Source organism: Podarcis muralis, chromosome 4 (genome assembly GCF_964188315.1).
Source record: "Podarcis muralis chromosome 4, rPodMur119.hap1.1, whole genome shotgun sequence".
NCBI lineage: Eukaryota > Metazoa > Chordata > Lepidosauria > Squamata > Lacertidae > Podarcis > Podarcis muralis.
Genome location: NC_135658.1, coordinates 3,082,711 through 3,106,682, shown reverse-complemented (window position 1 = coordinate 3,106,682; position 23,972 = coordinate 3,082,711). Strand labels below are relative to the sequence as shown.

At 46.3% G+C, this 23,972-nt stretch overlaps 1 protein-coding gene across 16 annotated transcripts in view; it reads left to right on the top strand.

The window, feature by feature from the left end:
* Positions 1-23,972, top strand: part of LOC114595218 (zinc finger protein 75D-like) — a 437,997-nt gene that overhangs the window by 320,068 nt on the left and 93,957 nt on the right. For 2 of the 16 annotated variants that reach the window (XM_077927864.1, XM_077927863.1), the window contains exons 3-5: positions 21,923-22,004; positions 23,562-23,644; positions 23,743-23,881. The exons of 2 other annotated variants lie outside the window; for them this stretch is intronic. In XM_077927864.1, coding sequence (XP_077783990.1) covers positions 21,923-22,004; positions 23,562-23,644; positions 23,743-23,881 — 304 coding nt within the window. Of the gene's footprint in view, positions 1-366; positions 859-4,398; positions 4,493-4,712; positions 4,796-4,913; positions 5,041-5,429; positions 5,540-5,620; positions 7,211-11,740; positions 11,789-18,247; positions 18,369-21,227; positions 21,721-21,922; positions 22,005-23,561; positions 23,645-23,742; positions 23,882-23,972 lie in introns of those variants that run through there. 12 more of the 16 variants (XM_077927877.1, XM_077927884.1, XM_077927862.1 and 9 more) reach the window with 12 other exon arrangements.

Genomic DNA, 23,972 nt, shown 5'->3' with positions numbered 1-23,972 from the left:
CTTTAATAGTAAGACTCAGATGAGTCAGCAACAAGCTGATCGCTGCGTAATTTAAAAAAGGGGGATGTATGGAACTAGAATATGGAACTTGCTAGTGCATGTTAGGAAGCATGTCATTCAATAATATATCCTCTTCTAACTCCCCAATTATCCCCACAGATTTAATATGCTGTAAACCACTTTGAGATTTCTCTTTAAAATATAAAGTGTTATATAAATTTAAATAAATAAAATAGCTCATGGTTTGGGCTGTGGTGCAGTCCAGCCCTGGTTCCCTCCAAGACTCATCCATGCTTGCTCAGGGAACCTTTTTCTTCTCCTGATATTAGACAACTTTTGTAACTGAACAATGTATTTGCTTTGTAGGATTTCTAGCGCCTCTCCTTATGACAGACAGAACTTGGCAGAAGACCAAAGGGTTCCTTCCGATCTCTCAGAGGCTTCCTGAGAGCACAGATGGGTGAGCGAGACACAGCTGGCCCTGAAGCAGGAAGAGGCCATGCCATCCAAACTGGGAGCAGTGGGGGGTTCTGGGAAAACTCTGTGCAGAAGATCCTGGGTGAGGAGGACACCCTCCGCTCAGAGGTGCAGAGCCAGCAGTTGAGGCAGTTCTGCTGCCAGGAGGCCAAAGGACCCCGAGAGGTTTGCAGCCGACTCTACCATCTTTGCCATCAGTGGCTGAAGCCAGAAAGGCACACAAAAGCTGAGATGCTGGACCTGGTGATCTTGGAGCAGTTCCTGGCTGTCCTTCCCCTGGAGATGGAGAGCTGGGTGAGGGAATGTGGAGCAGAGACCAGTTCCCAGGCGGTGGCCCTGGCCGAAGGTTTCCTCCTGAGTCAGGCAGAGGAGAGAAAGCAGGTGAGAGAGACTTTCCTCTGGATACTCCCAAGGGGCTCCAAACAGGACAGAGAACATCCCATAATGGTCTGCTGATGGCCCATCCTTTTTCTGAGAAGGCGTCCATGGAATGAGTTCTGACATCCTTAAAGCTGTTGGCCCTGACATTCATTTTTTATTTTTTATTTTTTTAATATATATTTTTATTAGTTTTCCAATATAAAACTATACAAAACAAAACATCCAATTTATCACCAACATCTTTTTTTTTACTTCCATCAACATGTTTGAGAATTCTCCGTCTTGATCACTACTTGCACATTTCTTAATTTAATATTGCACTACAGTAATATCTTAATTTACCTTATTTTTTAAACAATATTTCTACCATACATTCTCACAGAGCTTCCTGAAAGCTTACAAATGTTATCTGGTCATCACATATAGTTTTCATATAATCTGTAAATTTAATCCAGTCTTCAGTGAATCTCTGGTCTCGTCGGTTCCGGATCCTTCCTGTTAATTTATCAAGTTCTGCGTATTCCATTAATTTCATTCTCCATTTTTCAATCATAGGTAATTCTTCTTGTTTCCATTTTTGGGCCATTAGTATTCTTGCTGCCGTTACTGCGTATAAAAATAACTTCCATTCTGTCTTATTAATTTCATTTCCTATTATTCCTAATATAAATGCTTTTGGTTTCTTAACAAATGTATATTTCAACATCTTTTGTAACTCATTATATATCCTTTCCCAAAAGCATTTCACTTTTTTACACTCCCACCACATATGGTAAAATGTTCCTTCTTTTTCTTTACACTTCCAACATTTATTACTTACTTTATAAATTTTTGCTGATTTTACTGGTGTTACATACCATCTATATATCATTTTCATCACATTTTCCTTTATTATAGTACACACAGTAAATTTCAGTCCTTCATTCCACAATTTAACCCAGTCTTTAAATTGTATATTATATCCAAAATCTTTGGCCCAGTGAGGGACACGTCAGGGGTGCCCAATCTCTCCATTGCTTTTTATATCGGTCCTGGAGGTGCTGTTAAATATGATTAGGAAGGACCAGTTGGTTAAAGGTGTACAGGTCGGAGCGAAACATTATAAACTGAAAGCATTTGCAGATGACCTGGTACTTACTTTGCAAGAGCCTGAATCTAGTACAAAGAAAGTTTTAGAATTAATTCAAGATTTTGGTCAGGTTGCAGGATTTAAGCTGAACAAATTAAAAACGAAAGTATTGGGGAAAAACCTAACATCAGTGGAAAAAGAAAGGTTTCAGAATGAGACGGGGTTAACGGTGGTTAAGAAAGTGAAATACCTGGGTGTTAATATGACTTCAAAAAATTTGAATTTATTTAAAGATAATTATGAGAAATGTTGGAGTGAAGTCAAAAGAGATCTAGAAATTTGGTCAAACATGAAGCTTTCCTTGTTGGGCCGAATAGCAGTTATTAAGATGAATGTGTTGCCTAGAATGTTGTTTTTGTTTCAAACTTTGCAAATATTGGACAAGATGGACTGTTTCAAGAAGTGGCAGAAAGACATATCTAAATTTATCTGGCAGGGCAAAAAGCCCAGAATAAAATTTAAGATTTTAACTGATGCAAAAGATAGAGGGGGGTTTGCCCTGCCGGATTTAAAACTTTACTATGAATCAGCAGCTTTCTGCTGGTTGAAAGAATGGCTGCTTCTTGAGAACACTGACATTTTGGATTTGGAAGGGTATAACAATATGTTTGGGTGGCATGCATATCTTTGGTACGACAAGGTTAAAGCGCATAAAGGGTTTAAAAACCATATTGTCAGGAAAGCATTATATAATGTCTGGATTAGATATAAAGATCTGTTGGAAAGTAAAACTCCAAGGTGGCTGTCACCAATGGAGGCCAAGGCCATTAAAAAATCTAATATGGAGGCTAAATGGCCAAGATATGGAGAAATTTTGGAACAAGAAGGGGACAGATGGAAACTGCAAAGTTTTGAAAAATTAGAAGGGAAAGTGAGAGATTGGCTTCATTATCATCAAATAATGGAAGTGTTTAAAACAGATAGAAAAATTGGCTTCCAGGTGGGGAAATCAAAGCTAGAAACTGAATTGTTAGAACCCAGTACTAAGAATTTGTCAAGAATGTATAGTTTGCTGTTGGAATGGAACACACAAGATGAAATGGTTAAGTCTGCAATGATTAAGTGGGCACAGGACATTGGTCATAATATTTTGTTTGCTGACTGGGAAAGGTTGTGGACCACAGGTATGAAATTTACGGCGTGTAATGCCTTAAGAGAGAATATTATGAAAATGATATATAGATGGTACATGACCCCAGTCAAGCTTGCAAAAATTTACCATTTGCCTGACAACAAATGCTGGAAATGTAAAGAAATTGAAGGAACATTCTTTCACCTTTGGTGGACGTGCCCAAAGATCAAGGCCTTCTGGGAAATGATCTATAATGAAATGAAGAAAGTACTTAGGTACACCTTCTCTAAGAAACCAGAGGCCTTCCTCCTGGGCATTGTCGGCCAATTGGTGTTAAAGAAAGATAGAACATTTTTTATGTACGCTACAACAGCAGCAAGAATACTCATCGCAAAGCACTGGAAGACGCAAGAACTACCCACCGTGGAAGAATGGCAACTGAAGGTGATTGATTATATGGGACTGGCGGAAATGACGAGCAGAATCCGTGACCAGGGAAAAGATACGGCGCAGGAAGATTGGAAAAAGTTTAAAGAGTATCTTAAAAAATATTGTAAGATAATTGAAGTTTAGAAAAATGTTGGATTGGATATTAAGGGGTTAAAAGCAGCAAGGGATAATTGGAAGAAAACAACTGATATTGAAATTACTTTAAGAATAGGGAAAAGATTTGCTGAAAATTGAGTATGAAATTAGAATACAGAAAGGGAAGGTATGAGGAAGTCGCGAAAGTAAGCTTAAAGAAAGTTACAATTGAGCTTATATGTGTTTTATTTTTTGTATTTCTATGTTATGTTCTTTTTTCTTGTTTTTGTTTTTCTTTTTTCTGTTTTTTTGTTATGATGTTTGTTAAAATTCTAATAAAAATTTAATTTAAAAAAAAAACAAAATCTTTGGCCCAGTGGATCATAACCGATTTAACCTCCTCGTCCTTTGTATACCATTCCAATAATAATTTATACATTTTAGACAATTTTTTTGCGTCATTATTCAATACTTCCAATTGATATTTTGATTCCTTGTCGGTAAAACCTCTTTCTAATACATCTTTTTTAAACATTTCATTAATGTTTTCGTTGCCTCCAAAGGAGGTTACCTGGCGGTCGGGGGAATCGCAAAACGGCTGTGCCGGGATCCTGCCCCCTGGATCTCCTTCCAGGGGTGTTTTAGGGGGCAGCGGCGCCCTTGCAGCACCCCCTTTTTCCTCCCAAGAGCTGGATTCCCTCTCCAGAGAGAAATGCCGCCATCTTCGCTCCCGCGATCAGCCAGAATTCTCTCTGACATTCATTTTTAATTCCTTCTCCCCATTCTCTCTTTTGAATCCTTGTTTCTTTTTCAGAGAAAGGATCTCTTTGCAGAAATGGACCAGATTTCTTCTGAGGCAGAGAGGCCTCCGCTGAGCACCAGAGAGAGGCCACTGGGTAAGGAGGAAGGTGATGTTTCTCTGTTTGGTCTCATTCTGTTGGTTTTCCAACTCATCAGAGGAGGGAAGATATATTTTTTCACACATAACATCTCTAATGCATCCAAATATCCAAATGCACTCAGCAGGCGAGACTTTCTCAAAGGCCCCTGTGTAGTTTGAGATGCACTGATTCACCTGTGAGACAAGAAGGCACTCTGGGCCTCCCCCTTACCTTTTTTCTCTTGCAGGTGACACAGTGATACTGGCTAGACCTCTTCATCCATCTCTGAATGGGGACAGAATGGAAGCAGCGGCTGTGGAACCAGATCAGGTCAGGGGAAGCAGCCTTGTGGGGACCGATGCCAAGGGGTGGAACAATGTCCTAGCTCAAGGGGTGGTGGTGAACAACAGTGTTGTCTCAGAGTAGGACATTTCCCTTCTTTTTTTAGGGTCCAGTGTGCTTTGAAGATGTTGCTGTTTGTTTCACGGATGAGGAGTGGGCGTTGCTGGATCCTGACCAGAGAGCTCTGCATAAGGACGTCATGGAGGAGAATTCTGGGATCATGGCCTCTCTTGGTAAGGCTCCTAGTGGAATCATAATATCAGTTTTTAAATTCAAAACTCCATATGTCACGAACCTCATATATTTTCACAGACCTCAACAGCGCCCCCTACAACACTGGATATTACAGTATCCCCCCCCCCCAAAAAAAACCCTTGAATAGTAAATTACTGTTTTTTCTGTGAATGTTCTTCCTCCCGTTGCAGCTTATTAAACAAGCAGCAGCCTGGTCTGAACTCCCCAGGCCCTTTTGACTGTAAACTTCAGAGTTGTTAGGGAAGTTGAAGTAGCCTCTGTCAGGTTTTCTGTTTTTGTTTTTCCTCCCGTCAGTCTTTGGTTGTCCAAAGAGAAGACTGACATTGGAAACGGAGGGATGCCATGATGGAGCCAAACAAAATTGATTCAAGAGAAGAGCCAGGCTTATCGAATCACAGGTTCCCCAAAGGATGTCGGTTGATCCCCGTTAATTAATGCACCCAACCCTTCAGAAAACCATCCATCTAACCCACTTGTGTTATGCCTCTATTACCAGATTTAACAAGTATTCTTCCTTAATTTCTCCCTAAGGTGCTAATCCATTTCTCTTCATTGTAGATAGAGATGGACTGGAAATTAACAACATGGGTGACCATGACAAAATCCCCACAATGGAGAAGCTGAATAAATATCTTGAATGTGGGAAAAGTTCCTTTTCCACTTCCCATCAAAGAAATCCCATTGGGAAGAAACCCTATCAGTGCATGGAATGTGGAAAGAGCTTCACTCAAAAGGTCAATCTCACGTCCCATCAAAGAATTCATACAGGGGAGAAACCCTATCAGTGCGTGGAATGTGGAAAGAGCTTCAGGAATAGCTCAAAACTCACTTCCCATCAAAGAATACATACAGGGGAGAAGCCCTATCAGTGTGGGGAATGTGGAAAGAGCTTCACTCACAGCCACAATCTCACTTCCCATCATAGAATTCATACAGGGGAGAAACCCTATCAGTGTGTGGAATGTGGAAAGAGCTTCACTGAAAGGTCCTCTCTCACTTCCCATCAAAGAATTCATACAGGGGAGAAACCCTATCAGTGTGTGGAATGTGGAAAGAGATTCACTCAAAAGGTCAATCTCACTTCCCATCAAAGAATTCATACAGGGGAGAAACCCTATCAGTGTGTGGAATGTGGAAAGAGCTTCAGTATAAGCTCCTCTCTGAGTTCCCATCAAAGAATTCATACAGGGGAGAAACCCTATCAGTGTGTGGAATGTGGAAAGAGCTTCAGGAATAGCTCAAAACTCACTTCCCATCACAGAATTCATACAGGGGAGAAACCCTATCAGTGTGTGGAATGTGGAAAGAGCTTCACTGATAGCTCCACTCTCACTTCCCATCACAGAATTCATACAGGGGAGAAACCCTATCAGTGCGTGGAATGTGGAAAGAGCTTCCGGAGGAGCTCCTCTTTCAGTTCCCATCAAAGAATTCATACAAAGTTCCCAAAACCCGTTATTATACAGCTTTCAGTGCCAGGGAAAAACTCATCTCTTTAACCAGTCCTTTGGCTGATTGACATCTAATGCCCTTTTACAATGTGGTGGGGAGGTGGGGGTTACTGGTTTTGGGGGCGGTGTTTTGTGTTTTCATTCTGTGATTTTATGTTGTAACTGTCCTGTGACCTGTGATTGTAGGGAATGGGAGCCAACTCTTAGAGTCTGAGAGCTCTTTGCCCCCTAACAAGATATTTGAGGGGGCCACCCCCCAGTTCATAGGAACAGCCATTCAAATGGCATGCTTGCACCCCATCCTGTGACTGTTTAACTGAGGTGGGGCTTGCTAAACCCCTCCTATATTTTATTCAAGTTGGCACCCTGCTATAGGGCGCTATAGAAGTCAAATAAATGCATAAATAAAACAAACCGATCTTGGTCGCCTTCTTTTGCACTTGTTCCAGCTTGTCAATATCCTTCTTAATATTAGCATTTTTAAAAAATTATGTACCCTTCATGGCTTTCTCAAAAACAAGTCAAGCTAGAGAAATCTCTCTTTTTTCTTTTTCTTTTTTTGGATGGAGTTACAGATTGTTTCTCAGGGGACTGCTGTGGTAATAGTGCATCTTAATTTCAGTAAGGTTTTTGACAAAGTCCCCCGTGATATTTATGTGAGGAAGCTGGTAAAATGAGGCTGAACTTGGTAACTGTTAGGCTGATTTGACTGACCGAACCCAAAGAGGACTCCTTCATGGTTCCTCATCATCCTGGAGAAAAGTGACAAGAAGGGTGCTGCAGGGTTCTGTCCTGGGCCTGTTGTTGTTCAACGTCTTTATAAATGACTTGGATGAAGAAACTGAGGGGATGCTCATCACATTTGCGGAGGACACCAAAAGGGGAGCGGAGGCCAATGTGGCAGAAGGCAGAATCAGATCAAGGGCAGGAATAGCACCACTTTCTTCTGCCTTGGTCAGACCCCACCTAGAATACTGTGTTCAATTCTGGGAATCACAGTTTCAGTATCTTAAAAAAATTTTTTGCCTGGGGAAATCAAGAAGGTGAGGGAACACAATCCATATTCCTTTTATAACACGTGGCAAATGTTTATTGAATATATAAATTGTTAAGACTGTTGCAGGAATCCACCCAGCACTCACGGGAAAATGTATCGTGGTCTTTTAGAACAGGCATCCCCAAACTCAGCGCTCCAGATGTTTTGGGACTATAGCTCCCATCATCCCTAGCTAACAGGACCAGTGGTCTGGGATGCTGGGAATTGTAGTCCCAAAACATCTGGAGGGCCGAGTTTGGGGATGCCTGTTTTAGAATAATGAAATGAAACTTTAACAAATGACATGCTGAAAGTCTGAAATTCCATCAGGACAAGTTACTTTTTGTTTACTGTTGTAACTATTGCTTTCTGAATATTTATCTTCTGTACCATGAAGATAAAGAAAAATAATGTTTTTTAAAAAGGAGATGGGGAAATCATGTGTACTGTTCCATCAATCTGCTTGCATGTGTTGAGTTTTATTTGGAGACTGTAACTCCCAGTAATTTCATTATCTGTATGTGTTTCTGTGTGTTCAGCACACATGATTGCTGGTGAGACTGAGTAAAACACTTCATCGGAAAAATTAGAAGCATCTAATGTTCCCTGGACTTTTAATAATAAATAATAATAATTTTATTATTTATATCCCGCCCTCCCCAGCCAAGGCCAGGCTCAGAGCGGCTTACAAGCAATAATAAAAACAAGATGAATGATTGCAACTTAAGAACAAAATTAAAATATAGCCGTGAAGGGCTTTAAAGTTCAAAAGCAGCACCTTAAATCTGACCCTGTACTCTACCGGGAGCCAGTGCAGCTGGAAAAGCACTGGGTGAATATGCTCCCATGGCAGGGACCCTGTGAGGAGTCTCGCTGCAGCATTCTGCACCCGCTGGAGTTTCTGGGACAGCTTCAAGGGCAGCCCCGCGTAGAGCGAATTACAGTAGTCAAGCCTGGAGGTGACCGTCGCATGGATCACTTTTAGGGCAATGCATGGTGCTTTTGTTTGACACATAAAAATCTGGCTGCTCCCAAAGACTTGTCTGTCTGTCTCTGCACCACAACACTGCTTTGGAACGGCTTCTTTCTGATTGGTGGTTAAAATGACTATTGGCTGGTGCTGGTGCTTGAGGATGATGAAAGGTACTTAACGAAAAAAGCTTGGTTTACAAAAAATTCCCTAAAGCCACGTTTCTAGGGCTAGGCGAGCCATTGTCCTGGTCCCACTCATCTTATGGTGGACTATGTTACGGAAAAATCCCGGGTGCGGAGTTGCCCTGACACCCGGTTCGTCGGACAGAGTCCGCGGGTCCTAGCGGAGAAAATAAGCTCAGCCGGAAACAGGAGCAAGATGCGGAGATCCGAGTTTATTGCGCAACAGGTTCAAGATGAGATTGAACCCCGAGAATGGGGTGACATGAACTTTTAAAAGTTCCCTCCGGGTCCCAGAATACAGTGCACGAAACATCATGAATACATTATGGGAAGGTTGGGTTTCACGGGTTACATCATGAATATATTTCACACGTCATGAATATATTAAGGAAAGGTGAGGTTACATTAATTCAGTGTTTCCCAACCGGTGTTCCGCGGCACACTAGTGTGCCACGAGATGTTGCCTGGTGTGCCGCGAGATGTTGCCTGGAGGGAGGCGGGCGAGGGCGTTTGCTTCCCGGAGGACGGAGCGAGGGCGCCCCCTGCTGGGCCGGGGCTCCTCTCCCCAGAGGGTAAATCTGGATCAAATGGGGCGAGGGGCGGGCAGAATTCTGGGGGCCACTGATGCCCTACAGACCCCCCCAAGTCCTCCGGGGCGCGCGCTCTGCTGGGCTCTTTTCGGTCGTCGTGCTCACGACTCCGGAGTCAGTCCCGCGGGCTCTCGGAGGGACTCGCGAGCGATGGCGCGGCGGCTCCGGGGCGCGCTCAGCCGGGCCCCCGCGCGCCCCCGCGCAGCCCCTGCTGCAGCTGCCTGGCGTGGAGCGCGACGCGGAGCCGGCCGGGCTTGGAGGCGCCCAGGTAGGGCCGAGCCGGGCGGGGGCGGGGAGGTCTTGGTCTGCTGCGGGCGCAGGAGGGCGAGCGGGAGAGGGGGAGCCGTCGGGTCTCCTGGAAGGAAGCGAGGCGGCGGCTGAGGGGGATGCAGCCCCGTCCCCAGCAACAGGCGCTCCTCGAAGTGAGGCCACAAGTCGGGGCTCGGACAGGGCCTGGAAGCAGCGGCTCCGGCTCTTGGGAGCGGAGAAGGGGACTTCGAAAGCGGCCTGGAGGAGAAAAGCCCCGATGCAGCGAGAGCGGGGAGCGTGCTGCCTTGTCCAGGCCTCCTCGCTTTGTGCCATCCGCTGCCGGGAGCAGGACACGGGGGCTCCTCGTTCGCATGCTTTCCCGGGTGATCGGTGAGGGTTAGGGTTAGGGTTAGGGTCCCTCAGTCCCTCGCTTTGCTGCCTCCTCCCCCCCCACCCCCAAAGCTTGGAGGTTCCCCGGCAAGGGGGAGGGAAAAAAATTGAAAGTTACACTTTCGTGCGTCCCTCCCGGCGTGACGCTGCGCGCTGACGTCACGGGGCTGTAATGGTGGTGTGCCTCGATATTTTTTTCATCAAACAAGTGTGCCTTTGCCCAAAAAAGGTTGGGAAACACTGCATTAATTAACATTTGAGATAAGGGAGGGGGAATATGCAGAGTGAGAGATATACATAGGTAAGCATTTATTGAGTACCGGTGGTGGCAAGACAATGGGCCAGAGATATGCATCATCTGCCACCTAATATTGCCCGGAGGAAGGGTGAGGCGAAGCGATCTGACAGGATTAAGAAGTTCCTGTGTACATGACCTGTCGCTTCGGGGATTATGGAGGTAGGGGTTACATCATGGAGTCCAAAGGGAGCTGAGTTGAATGACACCAAGAGCGAAGAAATCGGAGTTATGGTTGATTTTATATCAATTTCCAAAGGTTTCTATGCTTTCCGACCCATTCCGTATAGTTGATCAAGAGCGGAAACAGAACGGATACATTGTAGCAAGAATGGATACATTGTAACAGGATTTTGACAGTTTTACAAGGTCCCTGGTTTCGGATCCATTGTTCTCGCAGTGGGGGGCCGTCAGCAGCTTGTCAGGAGTGAAATGAGGCGTGCAGTAGCTCCCTGAGCTAGCTTCTGCAGGGCGAATGCATGGCTGTGATTGGCTAAAGCGTGGCTCAGTATAGTGAATGGGGATACAGTATGATACGGTCTACTCACATTAGGAATAGGGCGAGAGGAAGGCATAAGAAAGATTGGGGCTTATTTCGCCCGTATAGAGATAGGAAAGAGAGCCTTTTATTAACGAGGCAGGGGTATAGTGTGGTGCTTGTGTAACGGTGTGGGGGCTGAGGGTTCTAGGCAGAGCTGGGCACTGTCGAGGTCATCGCCTCGGGCCCTTTCAGAAAGCAATGGAGGGGAGGATGGTTGCCCCCCCTTCCTCCTTCCGTATCAACTACAAAGCTCTTAACAGCTTCTGATCAGATTGCCTTCCCCCATGTATTCCCAACTCAACTGCTTTGAGAAAACTGGCACAGTTACCGGTTCCACATAGAACACCTGTACTTATGAGAAAGCAAAATTTTAGTGTGGCGACACAGGTAGACTTTGGAACTCCCTGCCTGCACTTCTTTTTTTATTCCTTTTTTTTTTCTTTGGGTGCCTGCAAAAATAAATAAATGTTTGTTTAGGCAAGCCCATCCAGATATTTAAAATGTGGACATGCATTTTAATCTCATTCTCAGCAAACGGTTCATTTGTAATTATTTCTAAATATTTTAAATAGTTGTGTGTAACTTCTTTTACTGATGAAAAAAATTCTGTATGTGTGTGTGGGGTGTATGTGTGTGTGACACCGGGTACCACCTGACCTTGCTATGCCTCTGGAGCCGGAGCTGCAGAATTGGTCCTTTTCCCTGCAAGCTGCTCCTCCACTTTCAGGCCAAGGGAGGGAGATGCTCAGAGTCCAGCCAAGAGCCTCACCCCACAAAGGGATATCTGGGCATTGGCATAGCCGGGGGGGCAGCTGGCCCCCAAAATCCATAAGAAATAATAAGAATCTGAGGTTCTGCCAAGGGAGAGAGGGCTGAGCTGGAGAGACTCGGCATTGCAAGGGTTAAAGGGAAGTGAGCTGCCTTCCTAGAGAGGCAGGAAGCAAGGGGGGCCGCTCCTCCAGAGCCAGAGCCCCTCCCTCCCCAGTCCTTTCCTGCTTTGGTGTCTCTCCTGGGATCTGGTGAGTCTCCCCTCTCTCCCCCCAGAAGGTGCAGTGGGGAGTCGGTGGGGGGTCCCAGGGCTGCAGCAGGGGAGGGTGCCTGGGGGGGGCCCTGATCTGCTCCAGCAGGGGGGGGTCCCAAGTCAGGGAGGAGAGGGTCCTGCCAGGGAGGGGCCAGGTCTGCCACACTCTCCTTCCTGGAGATCAGAGGATCCCAAACTCATTTGGCCCTCCGCCCCCCCTTCAGAAAATATCTCCCTTCTTCAAACAAAGGAGTTTGAATGTGGGAAAAGTTCCTTTTCCACTTCCCATCAAAGAAATCCCATTGGAAAGAAACCCTATCAGTGCATGGAATGTGGAAAGAGATTCACTCAAAAGGTCAATCTCACTTCCCATCAAAGAATTCATACAGGGGAGAAACCCTATCAGTGTGTGGAATGTGGAAAGAGCTTCAGTAGAAGCTCCTCTCTGAGTTCCCATCAAAGAATTCATAGAGGGGAGAAACCCTATCAGTGTGTGGATTGTGGAAAGAGCTTCAGTCACAGCAGCAGTCTCACTTGCCATCAGAGAATTCATACAGGGGAGAAACCCTATCAGTGTGTGGAATGTGGAAAGAGCTTCACTCACAGCGACAATCTCACTTCCCATCAAAGAATTCATACAGGGGAGAAACCCTATCAGTGTGTGGAATGTGGAAAGAGCTTCAGTAGAAGCTCCTCTCTGAGTTCCCATCAAAGAATTCATACAGGGGAGAAACCCTATCAGTGTGTGGATTGTGGAAAGAGCTTCAGTCAGAGCGCCAGTCTCACTTTCCATCAAAGAATTCATACAGGGGAGAAACCCTATCAGTGTGTGGAATGTGGAAAGAGCTTCAGTTTCAACCACTATCTCACTTCCCATCAGAGAATTCATACAGGGGAGAAACCCTATCAGTGCGTGGAATGTGAAAAGACCTTCAGTCAGAGCACCAGTCTCACTTCCCATCAAAGAATTCATACAGGGGAGAAACCCTATCAGTGTGTGGAATGTGGAAAGAGCTTCAGTCAGAGCTCCTCTCTCACTTGCCATCAGAGAATTCATACAGGGGAGAAACCCTATCAGTGTGTGGAATGTGGAAAGAGCTTCAGGAGGAGCTCCTCTCTCAGTTCCCATCAAAGAATTCATACAAAGTTCCCAAAACCCTTCATTATACAGCTTTCAGCGCCAGGGAAAAACTCATCTCTTTAACCAGTCCTTTGGCTGATTGACATCTAATGCCCTTTTACAATGTGGTGGGGAGGTGGGGGTTACAGGTTTTGGGGGCGGTGTTTTGTGTTTTCATTCTGTGATTTTATGTTGTAACCGTCCTGTGACCTATGAGTGTAGGGAATGGGAGCCAACTCTTAGAGTCTGAGGGGTCTTTGCCCCCCAATAAGATATTTGAGAGGGCCGCCCCCCAGTTCATAGGAACAGCCATTCAAATGGCATGCTTGCACCGCATCCTGTGACTCTTTAACCAAGGCGGGGCTTGCTAAACCCCTCCTATATTTTATTCAAGTTGGCACCCCTGCTACAGGGCGCTATAGAAGTCAAATAAATGCATAAATAAAACAAAACGATCTTGGTCGCATTCTTTTGCACTTGTTCCAGCTTGTCAATATCCTTCTTAATATTAGCATTTTAAAAAAATTATGTACCCTTCATGGGTTTCTCAAAAACAAGTCAAGCTAGAGAAATCTGTTTTTTCTTTTTCTTTTTTTGGATGGAGTTACAGATTGTTTCTCAGGGGACTGCTGTGGTAATAGTGCATCTTAATTTCAGTAAGGTTTTTGACAAAGTCCCCCTTGATATTTATGTGAGGTAGCTGGTAAAATGAGGCTGAACTTGGTAACTGTTAGGCGGATTTGACTGACCGAACCCAAAGAGGACTCCTTCATGGTTCCTCCTCATCCTGGAGAAAAGTGACGAGGGGTGCTGCAGGGTTCAGTACTCGGCTCATTGTTGTACAACGTCTTTATAAATGACTTGGATGAAGGAACTGAGGGGATGCTCATCACATTTGCAGACGACACCAAACGGGGAGCGGAGGCCAATGTGGCAGAAGTCAGAATCAGATCAAGGGCAGGAATAGTACCACTTTCTTCTGCCTTGCTCAGGCCCCAGCTAGAATAAATACTGTGTTCAATTCTGGGCACCACAATTTAAGTATCTTAAATTTTGTTTGCCAGGGGAAATCAAGAAGGTGAGGGAACACAATCCATATTCCTTTTATAACACGTGGCAAATGTTTGTTGAATATATAAATTGTTAAAACTGTTGCAGGAATCCACCCAGCACTCATGGGAAAATGTATCGTGGTCTTTTAGAACAGGCATCCCCAAACTCGGCGCTCCAGATGTTTTGGGACTATAGGAATAGCTCAAAACTCACTTCCCATCAAAGAATTCATACAGGGGAGAAGCCCTATCAGTGTGGGGAATGTGGAAAGAGCTTCAGTACAAGCTCCTCTCTGAGTTCCCATCAAATAATCCATACAGGGGAGAAACCCTATCAGTGTGTGGATTGTGGAAAGAGCTTCCCTCACAGCCACAATCTCACTTCCCATCAAAGAATTCATACAGGGGAGAAGCCCTATCAGTGTGGGGAATGTGGAAAGAGCTTCAGTCAGAGCGCCAGTCTCACTTACCATCAAAGAATTCATACAGGAGAGAAGCCCTATCAGTGTGGGGAATGTGGAAAGAGCTTCAGTACAAGCTCCTCTCTGAGTTCCCATCAAATAATCCATACAGGGGAGAAACCCTATCAGTGTGTGGATTGTGGAAGGAGCTTCCCTCACAGCCACAATCTCACTTCCCATCAAAGAATTCATACAGGGGAGAAGCCCTATCAGTGTGGGGAATGTGGAAAGAGCTTCAGTCAGAGCGCCAGTCTCACTTACCATCAAAGAATTCATACAGGGGAGAAACCCTATCAGTGCGTGGAATGTGGAAAGAGCTTCAGTCAGAGCTCCAATCTCACTTCCCATCAAAGAATTCATACAGGAGAGAAACCCTATCAGTGTGTGGAATGTGGAAAGAGCTTCAGTACAAGCTCCTCTCTGAGTTCCCATCAAAGAATTCATACAGGGGAGAAACCCTATCAGTGTGCGGAATGTGGAAAGAGCTTCAGTCACAGCAGCAGTCTCACTCGCCATCAGAGAATTCATACAGGGGAGAAACCCTATCAGTGCTTTAAATGTGGAAAGAGCTTCAGGAGGAGCTCCTCTCTCAGTTCCCATCGAAGAATTCATACAAAGTTCCCAAAACCCTTCATTATACAGCTTTCAGCGCCAGGGAAAAACTCATCTCTTTAACCAGTCCTTTGGCTGATGGACATCTAATGCCCTTTTACAATGTGGTGGGGAGGTGGGGGTTACAGGTTTTGGGGGCGGTGTTTTGTGTTTTCATTCTGTGATTTTATGTTGTAACCGTCCTGTGACCTGTGAGTGTAGGGAATGGGAGCCAACTCTTAGAGTCTGAGAGCTCTTTGCCCCCCAATAAGATATTTGAGGGGGCCACCCCCCAGTTCATAGGAATAGCTATTAAAATGGCATGCTTGCACCGCATCCTGTGACTCTTTAACCGAGGCGGGGCTTGCTAAACCCCTCCTATATTTTATTCAAGTTGGCACCCCTGCTATAGGGGGCTATAGAAGTCAAATAAATGCATAAATAAAACAAAACGATCTTGGTCGCCTTCTTTTGCACTTGTTCCAGCTTGTCAATATCCTTCTTAATATTAGCATTTTAAAAAAAATATGTACCCTTCATGGCTTTCTCAAAAACAAGTCAAGCTAGAGAAATCTCTCTTTTTTCTTTTTCTTTTTTGGGATGGAGTTACAGATTGTTTCTCAGGGGACTGCTGTGGTAGTAGTGCATCTTAATTTCAGTAAGGTTTTTGACAAAGTCCCCCTTGATATTTATGTGAGGAAGCTGGTAAAATGAGGCTGAACTTGGTAACTGTTAGGCGGATTTGACTGACCGAACCCAAAGAGGACTCCTTCATGGTTCCTCCTCATCCTGGAGAAAAGTGACAAGAGGGGTGCTGCAGGGTTCTGTCCTGGGCCCGTTGTTGTTCAACGTCTTGATAAATGTCTTGGATGAAGGAACTGATGGGATGCTCATCACATTTGCAGACGACACCAAACGGGGAGCGGAGGCCAATGTGGCAGAAGGCAGAATCAGATCAAGGGCAGGAGGAATAGTACCACTTTCTTTTGCCTTGGTCAGACCCCAGCTAGAATAAATACTGTGTTCAATTCTGGGCACCACAATTTAAGTATCTTAAATTTTGTTTGCCAGGGAAAATCAAGAAGGTGAGGGAACACAATCCATATTCCTTTTATAACACATGACAAATGTTTATTGAATATATAAATTGTTAAGACTGTGGCAGGAATCCACCCAACACTCACGGGAAAATGTATAGTGGGCTTTTAGAACAGGCATCCCCAAACTCAATCCCCAGATGTTTTGGGACTACAGCTCCCATCATCCCTAGCTAACAGGACCAGTGGTCTGGGATGCTGGGAATTGTAGTCCCAAAACATCTGGAGGGCCGAGTTTGGGGATGCCTGTTTTAGAATAATGAAATGAAACTTTAACACATGACATGCTGAAAGTCTGAAATTCCATCAGGACAAGTTCCTTTTTGTTTACTGTTGTAACTATTGCTTTCTGAATATTTATCTTCTGTACCATGAAGATAAAGAAAAATAATGTTTTTTAAAAAGGAGATGGGGAAATCATGTGTACTATTCCATCAATCTGCTTGCATGTGTTGAGTTTTATTTGGAGACTGTAACTCCCAGTAATTTCATTATCTGTATGTGTTTCTGTGTGTTCAGCACACATGATTGCAGGTGAGACTGAATAAAACACTTCATCGGAAAAATTAGAAGCATCTAATGTTCCCTGGACTTTTAATAATAAATAATAATATTTTTATTATTTATACCCTGCCCTCCCCAGCCAAGGCCGGGCTCAGAGCGGCTTAGAAGCGATAATAAAAACAAGATGAATGATTACAACTTAAGAACAAAATTAAAATACAACATTGAAATATTGAAACGTTAAAATATTAAAATGTAGCCTCATCGCAGGAGGAGAAGGAAAGGAAAAAAGAAAGAGAGGGAGGGAGGGAATCAAATTGGCTCCAAGCCAAAGGCCAGGTGGAACAACTCTGTCTTACAGGCCCTGCGGAAATAAATCAGATCCTGCAGGGCCCTGGTCTCATGAGGTAGAGCGTTCCACCAGGCCGGCTCTCTGTGGGGCATACCAGGAGAGGCGGTCCCGTAGGTACGAGGGTGCTAGGCCGTGAAGGGCTTTAAAGGTCAAAAGCAGCACCTTAAATCTGACCCTGTACTCCACCGGGAGCCAGTGCAGCTGGAAAAGCACTGGTTGAATATGTTCCCATGGCAGGGACCCCGTGAGGAGCCTCGCTGCAGCATTCTGCACCCGCTGGAGTTTCTGGGACAGCTTCAAGGGCAGCCCCGCGTAGAGCGAATTACAGTAGTCAAGCCTGGAGATGACCGTCGCATGGATCACTTTTAGGGCAATGCATGGTGCTTTTGTTTGACACACAAAAATCTGGCTGCTCCCAAAGACTTGTCTGTCTGTCTCTGCACCACAACACTGCTTTGGAACGGCTTCTTTCTGATTGGTGGTTAAAATGACTATTGGCTGGTGCTGGTGCTTGAGGATGATGAAAGGTACTTAACGAAAAAAGTTGGGTTTACAAAAAATTCCCTAAAGCCACTTTTCTCGGGCTGGGCGAGCCATTGTCCTGGTCCCACTCATCTTATGGTGGACTACAAAGCTCTTAACAGCTTCTGACCAGATTGCCTTCCCCCATGTATTCCCAACTCAACTGCTTTGAGAAAACTGGCACAGTTACCGGTTCCACATAGAACACCTGTACGAGTGAGAAAGCAAAGTTTTAGTGTGGCGACACAGGTAGACTTTGGAACTCCCTGCCTGCACTTCTTTTTTTATTCCTTTTTTATTTTTTTGGTGCCTGCAAAAATAAATAAATGTTTGTTTAGGCAAGCCCATCCAGATATTTAAAATGTGGACATGCATTTTAATCTCATTCTCAGCAAACGGTTCATTTGTAAGTATTTCTAAATACTTTAAATAGTTGTGTGTATCTTCTTTTACTGATGAAAAAAATTCTGGGGGGGGGGGGGGTGACACCGGGTACCACCTGACCTTGCTATGCCTCTGGAGCTGGAGCTGCAGAATTGGTCCTTTCCCCTGCAAGCTGCTCCTCCACTTTCAGGCCAAGGGAGGGAGATGCTCAGAGTCCAGCCAAGAGCCTCACCCCCAAAGGGATATCTGGGCATTGGCATAGCCGGGGGGTCAGCTGGCCCCCAAAATCCATAAAAAATGATAGAAATCTGAGAGAGGGCTGAGCTGGAGGGACTCGGCTTGGCAAGGGTTAAAGGGAACCGAGCTGCCTTCCTAGAGAGGCCAGGAAGCAAGGGGGGGCAGGTCCTCCAGAGCCAAGGCCCCTCCCTCCCCAGTCCTTTCCTGCTTTGGGGTCTCTCCTGCAAGGGCTGCCTCCCTCTCCCCTCCTGGGATCTGGTGAGTCTCCTCTCTCTCTGGGATCTGGTGAGTCTCCTCTCTCTCTGGGATCTGGTGGGGGTCCCAAGGCTGCAGCAGGGGAGGAGGCCTGGGGGGGGGGCCTGATCTGCTCATGCAGGGGGGGGACCCCAAGTCAGGGAGGAGAGGGTCCTGCCAGGGAGGGGCCAGGTCTGCCACGCTCTCCTTCCTGCAGATCAGAGGATCCCAAACTCATTTGGCCTTCTGCCTCCCCGCCCTTCAGAAAAGATCTCCCTTCTTTACACAAAGGAGTCCCTGGGACTTTAACTTTGAGTGACATCGCTCAGCCTCATTGCACAACAGAGGAAACGTGCCAATGGTTTTCCAAAGCTGGACGAGGAGGTGGACTAGCCCCCCCCCAAAAAAATACTCACGGGGAGGGAGGAAGGAAGGAAGGAAAGGTGGGAGAGAGAGGCCAGGAATAAAGAGCGGGATCCCAGCCCAGAGTCTGGCTGCTGCATTGGGGACCAGTTTCCCAGTGTCTCCCAGGGCAGCTCCCCACGGAGGCCACTGCAGCAATCCCCTCGCACCCAGAGCAGGGCATCCCAGGACCACATCCTCTCTGCCCCAAAGGGATTGTTGCTGGCAAAGCAGCCGGAAATGGGCGCTGCTACTCACTGAGCCTCCAGGGACCTTGGCATCAGTGGCTGTGTGTGTGTTAAGCTAAGAGAATTATTATTATTATTATTATCATTATTGTTATTATTATTTCCCGCTTATATTTAAAGGGAGGTGTCTTTGGCCACGCCCACTTGGCCCTCAGGGGGTTGGCCAGAAACATATCTGGCCCTCAGAGCAAAGAAAAAGGGACCCCACCCAGGAGTCTGTCTTGAGAGTGGCAGAGAGTCCAAGTGCAAGAAAAGGAGCCAGAAGCAGGCGAGTGGGGGTGGGGGGAGAACAACTCCTGAGGACCCCCAGGTGAGGACCCCCACTAGAGCCAAGCATCCATTTTCCACAAGATACAAATGACTCCCTTGTCAGTCAGTTCTGACTTCATGCAGTGACTGGAAGGCAGGAGCAACCAGGCTTCTTCATCTCCCAGAAATCCCTTCCGTTGCCTCGACATTTTGCATTGCAATCTTCCTTCTAGGGGGGCTAGAGGCTGCTTCCTCCTCCTCTTCCTCCTCCTCCTCCTGTTTCTTCTTCTTTTTAAAAAGGCCCTTTCCACCTGGCCTAGGGGGTGAGGCCCAGACTCATCCTGCCCTACTGTGATAAATATCTATTCTGTAGTTGACCTCCTTTGTAAGGTTTTATTTTGACATCTTTATAAGAATATTTGTTTTCTGCTATGTTGCTTTGACCATAGACTATATATTTGACTTTCTTCCAATGGTTTTATTTCTCTTTTATTGATTTTGTGGGATGTGAAACTGCAGTCAAGTACAATATTCCTACAGGGGACACATTAGGGCAGTGTTTCCCAAATGTTTTTGGGCAACGGCACACCTGTTTACTGAAAAAAAATCTCGCGGCACACCACCATTAAAGCCCCGCCCCGTGACGTCAGCGCGCAGCGTCACGCCGGGAGGGACGCACAAAAGTGAAAGTTTTTTCCCTCCCCCTTGCTGGGGAACCTCCAAGCTTTGGGGGTGGGAGGAGGCAGCAGAGCGAGGGACTGAGGGACGGCGGCAACTGAGGCGGCGGCGGCTGAGGCAGAGCTGGGAAGGGGGTTTCCAGGGGACACGGCAGCTCCTCGAAAGGCTTCTCTCAGCTGCGCTCAATCCGCCTCGGAGAGGATTTCCCCTCCGGTCCCATGCGCTCGTTTGGGGCATCGCTCCGGCTGCTCCCTCTCCCGCCGCGCAGGAGCGATGCCTCTCTCTGGCTTTCCCTCCGCGCAGGCTGAGGGAGGGAGGGAGGGGCGCGTGTGACCCGTCTCTGCTGGGAGACCAAACCCAGCGAGGCAGAGTCGCGCGGAGGCGCCCAGGCAGCGCTTCCGGCTGCGAGGAGGAGCGCCAGGCAACAGCAGGAGGCGCGGCCTCTCCTCGCCGCCGCCGCCCCGCCTCTCGCCGCCCGACTCGCCCGCCTCCCTCCAGGCATCTCGCGGCACACGAGGCAACGTCTCACGGCACACTCGTGTGCCGCGGAACACCGGTTGGGAAACACTGCATTAGGGGATGTTTTCTACCACTCAGGAGAAGACTTCCTGTTTCCTCCTGAGCTGGGACAGACTTCCACTCCATGTGACTTGAAGAGGGGGCAGTCTGTTGTACTAGCATGGAGGAGCACATGGCCTCCATCTTCTGATCAGTGTGTCTTCTCCATTTTGTATGCTGCTGTGTGTTTGGAGAAGTGACTCTTTAGTCGCAGTCATTTGGGACTAACTTCTTTATGGAATAGTTCTAGTTGTTATGTAACAACCTGCCTGTCTGTGAACGTGAATGAATCTGTGAGTAAACTACTTTTATATTAACGTGAATCAGATTATTGTGCTTATTCATTTAAAGGGGATTGGAAGGGATTTTACCAGGAAGGAATTTTTAATAGTAAGACTCAGATGAGTCAGCAACAAGCTGATCGCTGCGTAATCTAAAAAAGGGGGATGTATGGAACTAGAATATGGAACTTGCGAGTGCATGTTAGGAAGGATATCGTTCAATAATATATCTTCTTCTAACTCCCCAATTATCCCCACAGATTTAATATGCTGTAAACCACTTTGAGATTTCTCTTTAAAATATAAAGTGTTATAGAAATTTACATAAATAAAATAGCTCATGGTTTGGGCTGTGGTGCAGTCCAGCCCTGGTTCCCTCCAAGACTCATCCATGCTTGCTCAGGGAACCTTTTTCTTCTCCTGATATTAGACAACTTTTGTAACTGAACAATTTATTTGCTTTGTAGGATTTGCTAGCGCCTCTCCTTAAGACAGACAGAACTTGGCAGAAGACCAAAGGGTTCCTTCCGATCTCTCAGAGGCTTCCTGAGAGCACAGATGGGTGAGCGAGACTCAGCTGGCCCTGGAACAGGAAGAGGCCATGCCATCCAAACCGGGAGCAGTGGGGGGTTCTGGGAAAACTCTGTGCAGAAGATCCTGGGTGAGGAGGACACCTTCCGCTCAGAGATGCAGAGCCAGCAGTTGAGGCAGTTCTGCTGCCAGGAGGCCAAAGGACCCCGAGAGGTTTGCAGCCGACTCTACCACCTTTGCCGTCAGTGGTTGAAGCCAGAAAGGCACACGAAAGCTGAGATGCTGGACCTGGTGATCTTGGAGCAGTTCCTGGCTGTCCTTCCACCGGAGATGGAGAGCTGGGTGAGGGAATGCGGAGCGGAGACCAGTTCCCAGGCGGTGGCCCTGGCCGAAGGTTTCCTCCTGAGTCAGGCAGAGGAGAGAAAGCAGGTGAGAGAGACTTTCCTCTGGATACTCCCAAGGCCTCCAAACAGGATGGAGAACATCCCATCATGCTCTTCTGATGTCTCATTTTTTTTTCCTGGGAAGGCATCCATGGAATGAGATCTGTCACCCTTGAAGCTGTTGGCCCTGACATTCATTTTTTAATCCTTCTCCCCATTCTCTCTTTTGAATCCTTTTTCTTTTTCAGGGAACGGATCTCTTTGCAGAAATGGGCCAGATTTCTTCTGAGGCAGAGAGGCCTCCGCTGGACACCAGAGAGAGGCCACTGGGTAAGGAGGGAGGAGGTTTTTCTCTGTTTAGTCTCATTCTGTTCATTTTCCAACTCATCTGTGGGTTCTTTTCATCTTTTGTTGGGGGAGATAGTGGGACCAAGAGCCCAGAGGAGGGGAGATATATTTCGGCGCAACTAACATCTGAAATGCACCCAAACATCCAAATGCACTCAGCAGGCGAGAATTTCTCAAATGCCCGTCTGTAGTTTAGATGCACTGATTCACCTCATAGAATCATAGAGTTGGAAGAGACCACAAGGGCCATCGTCTCCAACCCCCTGCCAAGCAGGAAACACCATCAGAGCACTCCTGACATATGGTTGTCAAGCCTCTGCTTAAAGACCTCCAAAGAAGGAGACTCCACCACACTCCTTGGCAGCAAATTCCACTGTCGAACAGCTCTTACTGTCAGGAAGTTCTTCCTAATGTTTAGGTGGAATCTTCTTTCTTGTAGTTTGGATCCATTGCTCCGTGTCCGCTTCTCTGGAGCAGCAGAAAACAACCTTTCTCCCTCCTCTATGTGACATCCTTTTATATATTTGAACATGGCTATCATATCACCCCTTAACCTCCTCTTCTCCAGGCTAAACATGCCCAGCTCCCTTAGCCGTTCCTCATAAGGCATCGTTTCCAGGCCTTTGACCATTTTGGTTGCCCTCCTCTGGACACGTTCCAGTTTGTCAGTGTCCTTCTTGAACTGTGGTGCCCAGAACTGGACACAGTACTCCAGGTGAGGTCTGACCAGAGCAGAATACAGTGGCACTATTACTTCCCTTGATCTAGATGCTATACTCCTATTGATGCAGCCCAGAATTGCATTGGCTTTTTTAGCTGCTGCGTCACACTGTTGGCTCATGTCAAGTTTGTGGTCAACCAAGACTCCTAGATCCTTTTCACATGTACTGCTCTCAAGCCAGGTGTCACCCATCTTGTGTTTGTGCCTCTCATTTTTTTTGCCCAAGTGCAATACTTTACATTTCTCCCTGTTAAAATTCATTTGTTTGTTTTGGCCCAGTTCTCTAATCTGTCTAATCTTGACAGATTTTGAAGTGTGATCCTGTCCTCTGGGGTGTTAGCCACCCCTCCCAGTTTGGTGTCATCTGCAAATTTGATCAGGATGCCCTTGAGTCCATCATCCAAGTCGTTGATAAAGATGTTGAATAAGACCGGGCCCAAGACAGAACCCTGTGGCACCCCACTAGTCACTCTTCTCCAGGATGAAGAGGAACCATTGATGAGCACCCTTTGGGTTCGGTCAGTCAGCCAGTTACAAATCCACTGAGTGGTAGCATAGTCAAGACCGTATTTTACCAGCTTCTTTACAAGAATATCATGGGGCACCTTGTTGAATGCCTTGCTGAAATCAAGGTAGGCTACATCCACTGCGTTCCCTTCATCTACCAGGCTTGTAATTCTGTCAAAAAACGAGATCAGGTTAGTCTGACATGACTTATTTTTGAGAAATCCATGCTGACTATTGGTGATCACAGCATTCCTTTCTAGGTGAGAGAAGCAGGCACTCTGGGCCTCCCCCTTACCTTTTTTCTCTTGCAGGTGACACAGTGATACTGGCTAGACCTCTTCAACCATCTCTGAATGGGGACAGAATGGAAGCAGCGGCTGTGGAACCAGATCAGGTCAGGGGAAGCAGCCTTGTGGGGACAGAGGTCAAGGGGTGGAAGAGTGTCCTAGCTCAAGGAGTGGTGGTGAACAACAGTTTCCCTTTTTCTTTTAGGGTCCAGTGTGTTTTGAAGATGTTGCTGTTGGTTTCACGGATGAGGAGTGGGAGTTGCTGGATCCTGAGAGGAGAGTTCTGCATAAGGACGTCATGGAGGAGAATCGTGGGATCGTGGCCTCTCTCTGTAAAGCTCCCTGTGGAATCATAATATCTGTTTTTAAATTCAAACTTCCATATGTGAAGAACCTCATATATTTTCACAGAACTCAGCAGCGCCCCCTACAACA